Source organism: Dromaius novaehollandiae, chromosome 10 (assembly GCF_036370855.1).
Source record: "Dromaius novaehollandiae isolate bDroNov1 chromosome 10, bDroNov1.hap1, whole genome shotgun sequence".
In the NCBI taxonomy this organism is placed as follows: Eukaryota; Metazoa; Chordata; class Aves; order Casuariiformes; family Dromaiidae; genus Dromaius; species Dromaius novaehollandiae.
The window spans coordinates 3972237-3986245 of NC_088107.1; the positions used below are offsets into that span (position 1 = coordinate 3972237).

The window sequence follows — 14009 nt, forward strand, 5'->3', positions numbered from 1 at the left end:
TTGTGACAAAGACAGAACCTCAGAAAGGCTTGCTCTGAGGCTCGTAAACCAAGTCAGGCAGGGGCACTTCTACAGGAACAGAACAGCCCTTTTAGCATAAGACATGTATCACAGTATATGCTTTGCATTGTTTCTACAGCTTTTTTCAGCCTCTGGTTCTGACAGAGCAGTTTGACTTACCAAGGGGCAGGCCCAGGGATCTGGAAACACTTTCAGCTGATTTCTGGAAACATTCAGTATGTTTAGGGACTTGAAGCAGTATAGAAAAACCGTTGGAAGTTCCACCAACCTGTTGTCAGAGATGTCAAACTCCTGCAGCTTCCTTAAACCAATCCAATTAGTTGCTAAAAACACAAAACATTGCAAATTTGATGCAAGTCTGATAGCAGTCTGATGATGAAAACTCACTAGATAAAGAGCGAAAAGATACCCCAAGCAATAAAAATAATCAGGCCTTTCACATATTTTGGACAAACATTTGAGAGACGCTAAGCATCTGTTGCTAATACTGGCTTTAAGGCATTATTTTAAGTTTGGGGATCCCCCTTACAAATCAGGCCTTGAAATGTAATGCAACACTGGACCTCACGTACTGTTTTCCTCGTCAAATAACTTCTCCATATAGTTTTTGGCAGCGACGAGTTTTTTAAGGTTTTTAAGATGTAGGAATCCAGAAGGGAGAGTAGAGAGCCTGTTGCCGGACACGTCGACCTCGAGTAACCTGTGAGTACAGAAGACAGTCAGGCATCAAGAAAACACTAGCAAAGACTCATGTTGCCATGAGCATCTATTTTATCAGGACAGCTCTACATCTGAATGAAAGTAGCTCGAATGTGTTCTCCTGAGGCAAAGCAAAAAGCTGTATTTAGAAAGTTAACCCTGTGTCAAGGAGCAGACAGAAATGGTCTGGAGAGATAGCAGGTCAAATAACTGATACGAGACTGCAAACATCCACCTGGGCTTGAACTCCCCTCTAACAGGAGCAGAGCTCACTAGAACTGGAAAGGAACAGAAGCAACATGGGACAACACAAGAATAAATGTCCCAGTGATCGTCTTGACAAAAACTTGGAAACATTGAGAATGAAAAAGAGAAAACTCCAAATTTAACCTTGCCATAGACAGAAAATAAACCAAGAAGCTCCTGTGTATGCTCTTATTTATACTTGTGTGAAAACTGCTTAACTGACTCATTTGCACTGTCTCTCTGTAAGCATGTATTCAGCATCCAGCGCACACACCTGGTACATATAATTTCATCAGACGACTGTACGCTGGGTAACTCCGTGAGCTGATTGTCAGCCAGGCTGAGCTTCCTGAGGTTTATCAGGCCCCAAGGAATCACGGATGGAAGAGAGACCAGGCAGTTGGCAGACAGGTCCAGCTCAGTTATCTGGCAGGAGATGTCAATGAGCCAGTCCAGATCCACCCAGGGCAGTTTGAGGTTTGACCAGTTCACACACAAAGCCTGCGCATGTCAAAGAAAAGACAGAAAATGACATTAGTAAAATCCCTCTTGCTTGATTGCTATCAGCCTGTACACCACTGGCGATCTGGCAGACCAGAGTATGGAAATTCTGCTTACTCCCCAGTCTGCTTGGAGGAATTAACTGACTGAGATGAAATCATGCCTAGGTATCAGCAGCTCGCACCACAGCTACTCCATGACTTCAATCCAAAGAAAGACCAAGAGCCAGTGCAAAGTGAGGACAGACTTCGCCTGCCCATGCACTAGCTCCAGCCTTGCCTGAAACCCTCTCTCCCACCCCAGAGGTGGGCAGACCACAACGCTTGTTCATCTAGCAATATGCAACGAGTTTCCATGCGGCTGGGCTCCCTGCCCTGCATTTAGACCCGCTACTAGTAGCAGCTTGATATGGACAGATCATGCAAACCACCTTCCATCCAGACCCCAGTTTGTCTCAGGGAAGTGGCCTGAGTCACTGCTCAGCTCTCCAAGGGATGCTGAGAATCAGCAGAGGCCAAACTCACCCAGGGGCACCTCTGAGGAGCAGCAAGTGTGGGAAGCACTCACAGATTGCTGCTTGTGCATCTGTGGAGAGGACAAGGATAGATCTGCCAAGCGTGGTCACAACTTGTCATAAGGAGGCCAACTTCTGGAATAATTATTATATGCCCAGACACCACTGTTGGGTCTTAAACCTCTCAGCAGCAGCAGCCCAGAACCATTCTGGGGAAGGCTTAGACCCTGCAGAGGAACGTCTGGGACAGGCAGGAAAAGGCAGATAACCTTCTTGTCAAGCATTTCTAAATACTGGGATTTTTCCCAGTATTATTTAGGAAGCTGTTTTTTCATTTGTGAGATGTGATTTTGGCACCTGCCTCCTTTCATCATCTCCTGCTTTTGACGGTTAGATGAGGAAGTCTTTGGAAAAAACAGAAGTCATTGTGAAAGGCATAAATACTTATTTCAGACTCCAGCTCACTTTTAAGAAAGTGTGAGTACACGAGGGTCATCAGTGCAAGGATTTCATTTTCCAAAGGAAATCTGAAACCAACTCATTGACTTCTAATGAGATCTGCTTTCCAAAATACCCACTTGAAAGATGTTAGTCCCAAAACGTTTTCACAAATTTAGGACTTTTGACATAACTCATCCGGAAGACGGCCTCAATGCAGTGTCGCATTAACTCACCACCAGGAGGCAGCAAGGACCCGACAGCAAATTCGATTTGCTGCCCAATTTCTCCCAATATAGCTCTAAGGTTCGTAACTCCAAAACTGAAATTAAAAGCAATACATTTGGGGAACGGAGAGGAAGAAAAGGGAAATATCGGTTTATCTCAAATACTTATATTTGAGACTCTGAACTCTGGGGAATGGAGATCATATAGCTAAGATGACTAGGAGAACGGAATAAAGGAAAGGCATAAAGAGTTGCACTTTTTACAAATTTATAGTAATATTATTTAGCACAGACACAGTGCTTTTCAAACATTCACTAGCAAAACCTCAGGTCAGCCCTAAAATGCGAAGGGAAATACTACGCCCATTGTATCACTGGGGAAACCATTGTTTAATGTTGTCCTCGTTGGCATGCCTCGAGCCAGCCGCAATAAGAAACCAGATTAAGCAGAGCATCCACCACTACTGTAAAACACGCAGTACCCAGTGAGAGTTACATTTCAAAGCTTTTACACTTGTATGAAGTGAATTCAGCTTTATCGTTATGTTTCTCAAATCTGGTTATTTAATAGTTTGGTGCTTACGAAACCTGGTTTTAAATTCTGTATGTCAGCTGTAACAGTCCCAGAGTGAGCTTGCTTACATCACTGGACAGGTACCAGTGGCAACAGTTGTGATTTATGGCACAAAAAGAGCATAAACGCACAGGTCTGATTCCCTCTTCCATTCCTAGCTACGCTGTGCTTCAAGAGGGATGTGGTCCTGATGCTAAGGGACTGGAAGATCTTCTCAGCATGAGGAAGCCTCACAGAGGATAAGCAAGTTTGTGCTGAGACACTTGACTATTTCTTTCTCATCATCACCCTGAATTGTCCCACGAACCCCCCAACTGGTGCCAGACCCCAAAATCTAGGCAAAGCAGGAACCCAGTTCTACACTGAACAAAATCCTGCAGTAGAGCTGATAACTACCTGGCCACTTGTGAGCAAGCTCAGGGCACCACTCTGCCTGAAAATACTATTATCCTTTACTTGAGAGAATTTTCAGCTGGTTTAGCCTCCTGGCCAAGGTCACCACGAGCAGACTTACAACGGTCGCGGTGCGAGAGGAGGGAGGCAAGCGTGGCCGGGGACAGGAAGAGAGCAGCAGCATCGGAGCTCTATCCTTAGATGAACTAAAATTGTCCCTGATAGAAAAACAGCTTAATCAACAAGGAAGTTCTGTTACTGATATGTTTATGCCCTATCATGGTTGGTAGGCCATACCAGCAAAAGCTTTTCTACGCCTGCACAGTTAAATCTATGTGGCAACTTCTGCCCATGTAGAACCAAAAATATTACACTCCTACCTAACAGTGCTGAGTAAAACCCCATGCTCTGTTAGCAAAATCACATAGCACATACCCTCTGCCCTAGGAAAGCGTTACGAAAGGGCCTGCTCCCCACAGTACATCCTCCACGCAATTTTTTTAATAGGAATTGCCTCTTCAAGCTAGCAGAGAAAGGTGTAACAAAGATCCAGCTGGGGAAAGCGGGATACAGAGTTTGCCTCCATACATGAGAAATGTTTCTAACAGGGAACCAGCCATTGCAACAACCGACCTTGGCTTGCGACACATACCCTGTCCTGATGCCTTTCTTTTCAGGAATGCAGAATTTTTTTTTCAAAAGTTGTGTTGAGATTCAGCCAAAACATGGGGGTAAAACAGAACGGGTAGGGGAAAACCCAAGCTCTTAGGCAGCAGTTCCAGGCATTGCTGTGTCCTTAAAAAAACCCTGGGAAGTAAGGGGATTCCCGCTTACTTGCATCGCGGTCAAGATGTGGGGTTTGGAACAACAGGGAGCTCCAGGGAGCTCTCCGGCAGCGGCTGAGGTGGCTCCTTATGGATTTGCATGGAGCAAAGTGCAGGCAGGAGATCAAGCTGGGATGAAGATCTGGCTGCAAGACCAAAGCTCCCTTGTCCCAGTGCAAAAAGTAAACTGTGAAATTACAGCCAAAGGTGACTTCAGCACGGATAACCTAAGCTTTTAGTTATTACTATATGTATATTATGATCGCCAGGCAAAGACTAGCACTGCGCTGAGCAGGACACACAGCAAAGATGTTGAGCAGAGGAGGTTTACCCTGGGAGCTCAGAACAACTCTCAACAGTACAGCAAGATGGAAATGAAATGGGGGCTTCCTGACACTTTCTCCTTTGGAAATGGTATTACTGCGATGGCAGTGCATGCATAGGACCCACACCATGGCCCAAAAGGAGTCCGGGAAGGCTTTTCTTTTCCTTAATCAACTTTTAGAGTCTGATATAAAATGTGATGATCTTTGTAGCACCTTTCCTAAGATATGCATCCATGACCAAAGTGTCCAATCCCTTGAACTACTCACATATTTTACCTAAACCCACAGAAGCAAAAAAAAAAAAAAAAAAAACAGAATTACAACCAAAAATCCAAGCTAATATTCAATTCAAAAGCCTGTGCACAGGTCTTTCACTCACATACAGGACGCATATATCTACGCAGTGCTTTCAAATGCCAGCAGTGGTGGGAACGAACGCCTGGAGCTGGCTTGCTCGTTTTGTTTCCACCTCCCAGGAGAAAGCAGGCTCTTGGGGCTGAGATGCCGGATTCAGACTCCAGAGCCCCTGTCCCTGACCCAGATTTCCTGCGTGGCACCAGTCCCTGGCTCGAGTTACCCAGCCTCCGTTTGCCAATCCGTGTAACGGGACAGTAACACTTCCTCATCTCACAGCAGAGCCAGGAGGAAAAATGCACACTCCTCCTCTTCCCACTTCGCTAAGCTCTCCCAACAAAGCTGCAGTAAAGAAAATAAAGCAGAAAAAAAGAACTGCTGGTGTTTATCTCCTCCCTCAGCTCTTGCTCTGCTTCAACATGATGCTCTTGACAGTGGGCCCTGGCTCTTATTTCAGTACAAAAAGGGACCTGTCCTTGAGTGGACTCCAACCAATGCAGCAGGAATATGACACGCAACCTGCTTTTACCGGGTGCAAGCAGGACCATGCGTCTCTGCTGCCTCCCATTTCAGACTGATACTCATCTCTGTTTTGGATTTAGATTACTGCGTATCGTTCATCTCAAAAATGCAGAGTCACGGCCTCAAAGTATTGTAATGTGATACAAAGATAACTGCAGAATTCAGACGGTCACTTCTAAAACCACATATGAGATGGTGAAATCCAACACCTGCTATGAACGCTGCAGGGTGGGCATCTGTCTCCCGGGCAGCTTTTGAGATCTCAGCAGTAAGCGCCTTGCGCTCAGGCCGCCTGCTCATCTGGAGCCCGGGACGGACAGCGTCTCTTGTCCTCGAGCGCTGCAAGCTGCAGAGATCAGCCAACCCCCTTGTCTGACTTCAAAATAGTGGACCAAATTCATCCTTGGTCTAAGTACCCTGCTGTCGGGGAGTTACATTAGGGATTCATTTGGCTGAGCACTCTGTAGTGAAGACAGAATTAAGTGAAAGAAAGCTCGACTGCAACACCATGAAGAGTAGGGATTTCCTCCCCAACTCACACTTCATCATCTCCACCAGCTTCCCAGAAAAGCCTGTCCCTTGGATGCCAAAAGGCTGTGATGCCGAGCTTGCCGAGCTCAGGAATCAACCCAACCTTTCTGCTTGGCACCAGCCGGAGGGCCAGCGTCTGCCGTTCCTGGGCGCAGCCTGACCCTTGCTGGCTCACTGGTCTTCAGAAGGGCGAGGAAAACCTCTGCACACTCCTCTCCCTGCCCAGGCAAGAACTTCTCAGTGGGGAGAGCCCTCGAGTCCTGCAAACTGGATGGAAACCATCTAGTGCAGTGATGTCAGGGCATATGTTGAGGAAGGCAAGAGACCCCACTGCTCTGGGGCAAGTAAAGCCAAATTATCAACCATAAATGCGAAAAACATGTACTTAAATTTGAGACTAGTTGGTAAGGTGGTTAAAAAAGGCTGTTAGGCATTTCTCCTGACTTCACATGCCCCAGCAGCACCTCACTCTTGCCATAGCTGGGCTGTTGTAACGATGGTGATTAATTCCACCGTCAGTAACGTCAGCGCGAGTCTTGAGTGGAACTGCTGCAGATTTCTCTACTGGTGGTGATGTAACCGAGCTCAGCCAGGTGGTGGATAAAGAAATAGATGATATTCACACACATATATACACATTTATATGCTTGCATATAAAAATCTTGGCAAAACGCTTCCTTGGGAAAATGCAGCAGTTTAATCTCTTTTCCAGTTTGCAATGGAAAAAAACAAAATCTAACACTGCACACATTGAAAAGTTAAATGTATCTCCATGCGGACTACACCCATCTGAACGTCTGGAATCTGTGCCCAGACGCGGGGGGTTATTTTTGACATTTGCTACCTGTTCCTGTAAAAATGGAGCACTTCCTCATTTTAGCATGCTAGTGGCTTGGCATGGGGATATATTTACACCCGGGGAAAAAAAAAAAAAAGGAGAAACAAGGATGAGAAAAATGAGATGTGACTCCTGTCGTCTCGGAAAGGGCAGCACCATATGCAGTGTGACGGCTGCCTGGATGGGGCGATGGCTACGCAAAGGCCTCCAACCACCGCCTGCGCACGGCTGGTAGCACTCACTGCCGTGAAACCGCTCTGAGGTCACCTGTGCAGTGCTCCCACTCGGGGATAGCCCAGGTGGAACAAGCCCCTTTCGAAGTTTTGGGCTGATTTTGAAACGATCAGTGCTTGGTCTCCTCTGTCCCGCAGGAGAGACTTTCTGAAGCCCAGCTGGCTGCCACGCGTATCGCCATCTCCGCACACTCCATTTGCGCTTCCTCCCACGACTCAGGAAGAGCAACGTTCGTGAACCTTGTGAGATAACGAGGAAAGCAAAGCACCGAGGCAGCTTGTCTGCAGCCACCATGAAGCTGTGTTTTAAAAATAATATCAGGGTGTGTGACTGTCAGACCTGAGCTTTGCAGAGAAACTAGGACAAGATTGCCTGAACGTAGCCTAGCCTGCCAATCTGAGTTCAAAGAGAAAACCTTAAATATACAACATATAAAAAGCAAACGGCTACAAGGAGAATCAAGGTCAAGCTTCTCTTTTTTTTTTTTTTTTTTTTTTATGTTTTGCCTTTTTTTTTTTTTTTTTTTAAACCAGGCCCTTCTGTCAATTAGCTCATGTTTTAAGACTTCTCTCTTCTTCGCTCAGGGTGTGACAACAGCAAAGCTGAGTCATTTATTACAGCGGCTAAGTTAAATATTGCCAGCAAGTTCACAAGGAAAACAGACCTCTTCTCTGCGGTTTAAACATTTAGGAAATCCTACCAGCTTTCTCTACAGTGTGAGGAACAGTATTGCTCAGACACACCGGCCGGTTAGTCTGAACACTGCATCATCTCGTCCCTTCCTGGTAAGAGCAGAAAGAACTCCGAAAAGAGGATGCTGAGCCACAGTGTTCTGCAAAACAACATCCAGGGCACCATGAAGAATATCTGCCACCACTCTCACCATGGGGTCATGAACCACATCTCCAAAGTGACCTACAAGGAAACTCAGAGTCCTGAACGTGTTCCTGGCGAACATCACCTGGGACGTGGTGGTTTATACCACCTGCTGAAGAGAAAAGTGAAAAATGCCTGAAAACTAAAACTAACGGTAGAAATGATCAATAACATGAAACATCACATGATTCCCTACAAAGCGGCAACACCATGTGCTGTGGGACATCCTTCGCTTCTGAATAAAGGAGACTGGATAATAGAGATTAAGAGAGTGAACAGTATAGCCTAGTTATGCAAAGATACGGGATAGCTATGAAATGTAATAATACTCTGCATTAAAACAATGCCACTCATCTGTGGATCTCAAAGCAACATTACAATGTATTAAACCTTCCACCAGCTCTGTGAGGTACAAGAAGTTTAAATATCCCCATTTTACAGCAGAAGAAACTGAGATGTAAGTTGCTGAAAGCCTGTTGATGGCTAAGTAGCAAACAGAGTTCTTGTCAACCTAAGAAGACTTCAGTTTCTTTTTGTCGGCTAACAAAATTTAGTGCGTAGCCTCTGTGTCCCACCAAAAATCGATTACATGGGACAAGCAAGGGATCACATTAATATCACATTATTACGATGTGATCACACATGACTCTCCCTGTTGCTCCAGATAGCCAGTCATGTTCTGAGAGTGACAATAAAGGCTACCAGACCTCTTTCAATGCTGAGGACCTGAGGCAGGGAGGAATATATTTTGAGCTTGCTCTGTCCATGCTCCAAGTTAACCAAGAGCCACATGAGCCTTTTTGTTTGGCTATATCTGAGCTAACAGACCCAGGGCAGAGAAGGGTTTATATGCTCAGCTCTGTGCCATGCTAACACTCCTGGCCAGCACAGAGCTCATGTGCAACCAAAACGGACCACAGAAACCTAAAGGAAATGATTTGCCTGGGGTCACAGAGGAAGCCTATGGTAGAGCTGGCACGCTTTGAGTACAAAGCCCAAGTCTCCTTTCCACACTGTAAGCCTAGTTCACACACTGATGTTAAAATGGCCAAGCAGAAGCTGCCACACATACCAGCCTGCACAGTGATACTATTTAAAGGCTTCAGGCTTTACACCTTGCAGTTCAGCACTGGCATGAAAGCCACTTCGGCAGCTCCTTCTCTAAATGGGTAGCAAACCACAAGGCTCTTAGTGGAGAAGGAAAGTCACCAGCCACCGTGGTATGCAAAGACAATTATCAATTATGAACATGATGCTCCTTTAAAAGAGCACCTCTTCAGACAGATAAATGGCTACTTACTGTTTTTGCTGGAGCACTACCTGGTAGTGGGCTTGTCTCAATGAAATACTTCCTCAGAAGGTGTTTGCTGGATTCAGGACTGTCCATCAGGATGTAGGAGCAGAAGAAAGCACCATTCCGTAACAAGAACACAGCTACATCTTCATTCCCTTTAGAGAAAAAGAATATTGTCTGTTCTCTTGTTCTTATGCAAGTGATTCAACACGGAGCTGAAGAGAAATCCATGGGAAATAACCACTTCTGAAAAAAAAAAAACAATCTGCACGGGGGTGTGCAAAAAGGGAACTGAACTATATAAAGACTGTTTCCTCCAGTGATGGCATTTAGTTTGGTCAATCCGAGACAGCAAAGACACTATATGAAAGCACTGGCCTCGACTATATTTCTTTTTTCTTTTTTTTTTTCCTGCCTTATTAAACTATATACACAGCTGTGCTTTGAAGTGTAAATTGCTCAGCCTAGATCAAACCTGTGTGCCACAGTACCCATTACAATAATACTTATACTTGCAAGGTTTCTGGTTTTGGACAGCTTCCCCCCCCCCCCCCCCCCCGAGGCATTTAAAATTAAAGAGGAAGGTTCAGTCTCCCAGCATTTTCAGTAATTTAACTCAGGAAGGCCCTGCCTTAAATCTGGCTAAATCAAAAGATTCAGAACCAATTCTGTTCTAACCTGCTGTGGTTGAAATTCAGAACAATTCCAGGAAAGCCAGGCCACACCAATACTTTCCCAGATAGGGACAAGAATTCAGCCCATTCTTTAAAAGGCATTGCAGAAAAGGGACAAAACTTTGAAGTATGCAAATACATACCTGCCTTTATAGCAGCATACAGGGGCAACCGTATAAGAACTGGAAACTCATTCTTCCTGACTGCGCAGCTCTCTGGGTCAGCACTATACGCTCGAATGAGGAGTTTTACTACGTCCAAGTGTCCCTGCTGGCAGGCTATGGCCAGCATCCAGTTCAGGAGCTGCTGGCAAGTACTAGGACCTATGAAAAAACAGGGCATTTGATTTAGTTGATGCTGCTGGATCAGTCTGTGAAGTGCAAAAGTCATCTGCAAACAACGGCTATGGAAAGGGGTATAGGATGAAACCCCGATGGCAAAAGAGCAGACTGCACTGCAAAAGTGTGTTACAGAGCAGTCCCAAATTGATTTGACACAATCTTTCCTGTTGAGCTGGGCTGTGAGCAACCTGCTTTCTTTAACTGCTCCTCATTACCTACCTTCTAATAGGTAACTCTTTTGACTAGCCCTGACCTAACCGTGCATAAGCTAGCGACAAGAGCAGGGTTTGGAGGCTGCCTGCTAGGCTGCTGGGTAAAAAATCCAACATCTATTCCCAAGCAGAAGTGGCGAGGGGTGATCAAAATTGTCTTGCATTCAGAGACAACGGGACTGATCCTGCAGACATTAGAGACAAACATCTGAGATAGGCCATTTCTTCCAGCTTCATGAGAGGGGATACAAAGAACAGGGAAAACAGGTGACTTTTCATCTTTCTGGATAAATAAGCCAAAAATAAATGTTTTAGATAATGTGAAATAATTGCTTTAGTTAGCTTTCACTGCAAGCGAAAGTCTCCCATAAAAAATTCAATTTCCCACTGAAATATTTTGAGTGAATTTTTTACTATCAATTTACAGTAAATTTAGGCAAATGTTATTTAAGGCTAAAAACTAAAAAAAAAAATATTCTAACTTCAGCATGTATTTCCTTATCATTTTAGTCATCCCCAAACTGCTTTTTTGCTGAAATTTTTGTTTGTAGAACATCGCTTTCCTCTGGGTGAGCATAATTTTCCCCTACGTAACTAAATGTCTGCGGTAGAACAGCAAGCCATACTCTAATCTTCCTGATTTACACCACCACCTCCATTTATTTTACAAACTCACATCCAGTGTAAAATGGTTGCAGAAAAGTCCACAAGCCCAAGTTTCTGCAACTGGGAAATAGTTGAAATAATGCAACTGCAGAAATAATGTCACTCTTTGCACCCTTAACAGCTTTACTATATCTCTCACCCTCACGCTGCAAAAATCAGGCTCCACTTCAGCTATAAGCCAGAAGTTCACATGGAGCCAGAGAGAATCACTGCAGTGCACTAGCCAAGGCAACGCTCCTGGATGCGATATACATGCAATTTAGTCTCAAGCACTGTGACTGGTCTCTACATAACTTCACAAGGAAACCACTGGAAGGTCCTGTATAAACACTTCTGAAAGCTGCATCTTTATAGGGCTAATCCCTGCACCCGAGTCCCCCAAATCAAGGATTTAAGGGCATTTGGTCAGTTCTAAACCTATCTAAGTTTCCAGCATCTACTTAGGTCACTTTTCATTACCAAGAGTATTATTTTAATATAATTATATTAAAATAATTTTAGTTTTTGCTGCTGGGTTACAAAAACAGTCTCATCAGCCTCCTTTTCTGGCTGAATGAGATATTATGTTTAATTGCACCCCCCTCCAAAACTGCAAAGTTTCTGTTGCTTGTTAGCGCTCTAACAGTCCAATAAATCAAACATGTAGGTGTCCCAACAGCATATTCCTGTTCTCATGGAGGCCACCGGCAAGCATATGGCTTTGGTGGGGAGCCAGAGCTATATTCAGATCAAAGGTTGCAGAGGATGAGCTTAGCCATTGCGACCACCGCCATGCCTGAGGTCAAGACAGCGATGAATAATTCAGCCCGGCTGCTGTGCAGCACTGCCAGACCTGCCTCCATGGGCAGCCCCCGGCGAGAAGCGGCTGCAACGCCGCAGTATGCGATGAGAGCAGCGGGCGACTCCAGTACCACTCCTGGTCCCGACTCGCAGAGCCATGCTCTTTTTTCCCCACAGCTGCAAGGGAAAAACCTGCCTTAAGAATTGCACCTGGGGCTAAAAAATTGTTTTTCTCTGCCATAAAATCATTGTATCAAAATGAAAATGTAAATAAAATAAAATGATGATTCAAACTGAGAAATTCCCCTGCAAGTCAAATCAAAAAGGCAGGAACAAGAGAGCAAAGAACATGCTGCCATCTTTGACCCAAACTATTCCTTGCCAGACAGTCATGCTGCACTCCCTCCTTCCCAGCCCCGCTGTGTCTGCAGGATCAGCACAGTGGGATGATTCTGTTTCCTGAAAATCCTGTAATTTCTCTGCAGGGTCTGGGATATTACCCAGCTGCGAGGGCTGATGGGAATGAATCGGCTAAATGGCATCTTTCCCTACTTCCAGTTTGCAAACACGGAATATTTTTATGCGTGTGTTTTCTTCCCCCATGGGAGAAGCTTTCTTAGGACACAGCAGATATTAGCTCCCTCCACCCACTTTCCCATGACTGAGTCCCTCCCCTTTCAAGGGAAGTGGAAAAAAAAAATAATGCCTGCTTGAAGCTGTAGCACACAGCTATTGAAAAGCCTGGAGAAAAGGCAGAGACAACCCAACAGCAGGCTTACCATGCAAGGAGTCCAGCAGTTCTTTCACAACATCCTTATGTCCAAAATACGCAGCCACCACAGCTGCATTGTCATCATTAGGTTCTGTTGGTAACACCACTAATGCTTCCTTCAGTAAATACCTCACCGCCTGCAGATCTCCATATGCTGCTGCAATACCCAAAAGCTGACACTGGAAAAGAAAATGCAGCAAAATAAACTCTGTGACCCTCTTCTCATTTCTATAAAGGGGGCAGGCTAAGGAAAAGAGCATTTCTAGAGCTATGTATCTATTTATGCCCATGCAAATGCATACACTCTGTCACTGTGGTTAGCTGAGAACGTCGTGAACACTAATAGCCACTATAACCTCTGCTGTTGATGTAATAAGTAATTATATTAATTTATTGTTTTTGTTTAATAGTCTTTTGTATGGCTTTACTGCAGAAGTGCCCAAGGTCCAGCATGGTAAATATAAAACAATTTTGCACAGACCAACAGAAACACCATTTGCACAGCTCTGCTGGCAGGTGAAGTGGTATCTTATTTTGGAGATGGCCACTAAGCCTGGACTTAATTCTCAGGTACTCTCCAAACATGGTAATGGTGGTGTTTAGGGAGGAAAGAGGGCAATTCTGGGCAATTCAGCAGAAATCGTGACACTATCTCGCCTGAAAATTTACAGAAATTATAACACACTGTCATGCACCTCGACCTTTAAACAGATGTGTGCTATGAAGAGTAATATATTCCTGGATAATGAAGACTCAGGGCCAGACGTGCAGTTAGCATAAAGTGTTTGTTTATACCAGCTGAGAATCGTGCATAGTAATTTTACATTTAGTATAAGTTTTGCTGATTACTTCACCATAATCAAGACTTTAAAACTAATGTTTCAGTCATACTCCAGCCATACTCCAGCCTTTGACAAATAAATCTCTTATACTGTAACCATCTTTCTAAGTCACTAGGAACTCCATTTGTTTTCTCTATAGTAGTCCACCATACTGAGAAGAAAAGATTTTAAGAGTTTTTTTGTGCAGCTGCTGAATGCAGGACTCACTTCCATATTAAAGCAACTTTCAGTCCCTACAAAGATCGCACAGATTCTGCCTGCCAACTCCACCAGAAGCCCAGCAACCCAAGACACTGTACACTTTCTGAAG

General features: G+C 44.7%; 1 protein-coding gene across 3 annotated transcripts in view; it reads right to left on the minus strand.

The window, feature by feature from the left end:
* LRRK1 (leucine rich repeat kinase 1) overlaps window positions 1–14009 on the minus strand; it is a 78962-nt gene that overhangs the window by 42645 nt on the left and 22308 nt on the right. For all 3 annotated transcript variants that reach the window (XM_064517890.1, XM_064517889.1, XM_064517891.1), the window contains exons 4-9: window positions 12865–13036; window positions 10230–10409; window positions 9419–9567; window positions 1241–1467; window positions 594–721; window positions 181–344 (exon numbers count right to left, since the gene is read on the minus strand). In XM_064517890.1, the coding sequence (XP_064373960.1) occupies window positions 181–344; window positions 594–721; window positions 1241–1467; window positions 9419–9567; window positions 10230–10409; window positions 12865–13036 (1020 nt within the window). The remainder of the gene's footprint in view (window positions 1–180; window positions 345–593; window positions 722–1240; window positions 1468–9418; window positions 9568–10229; window positions 10410–12864; window positions 13037–14009) is intronic.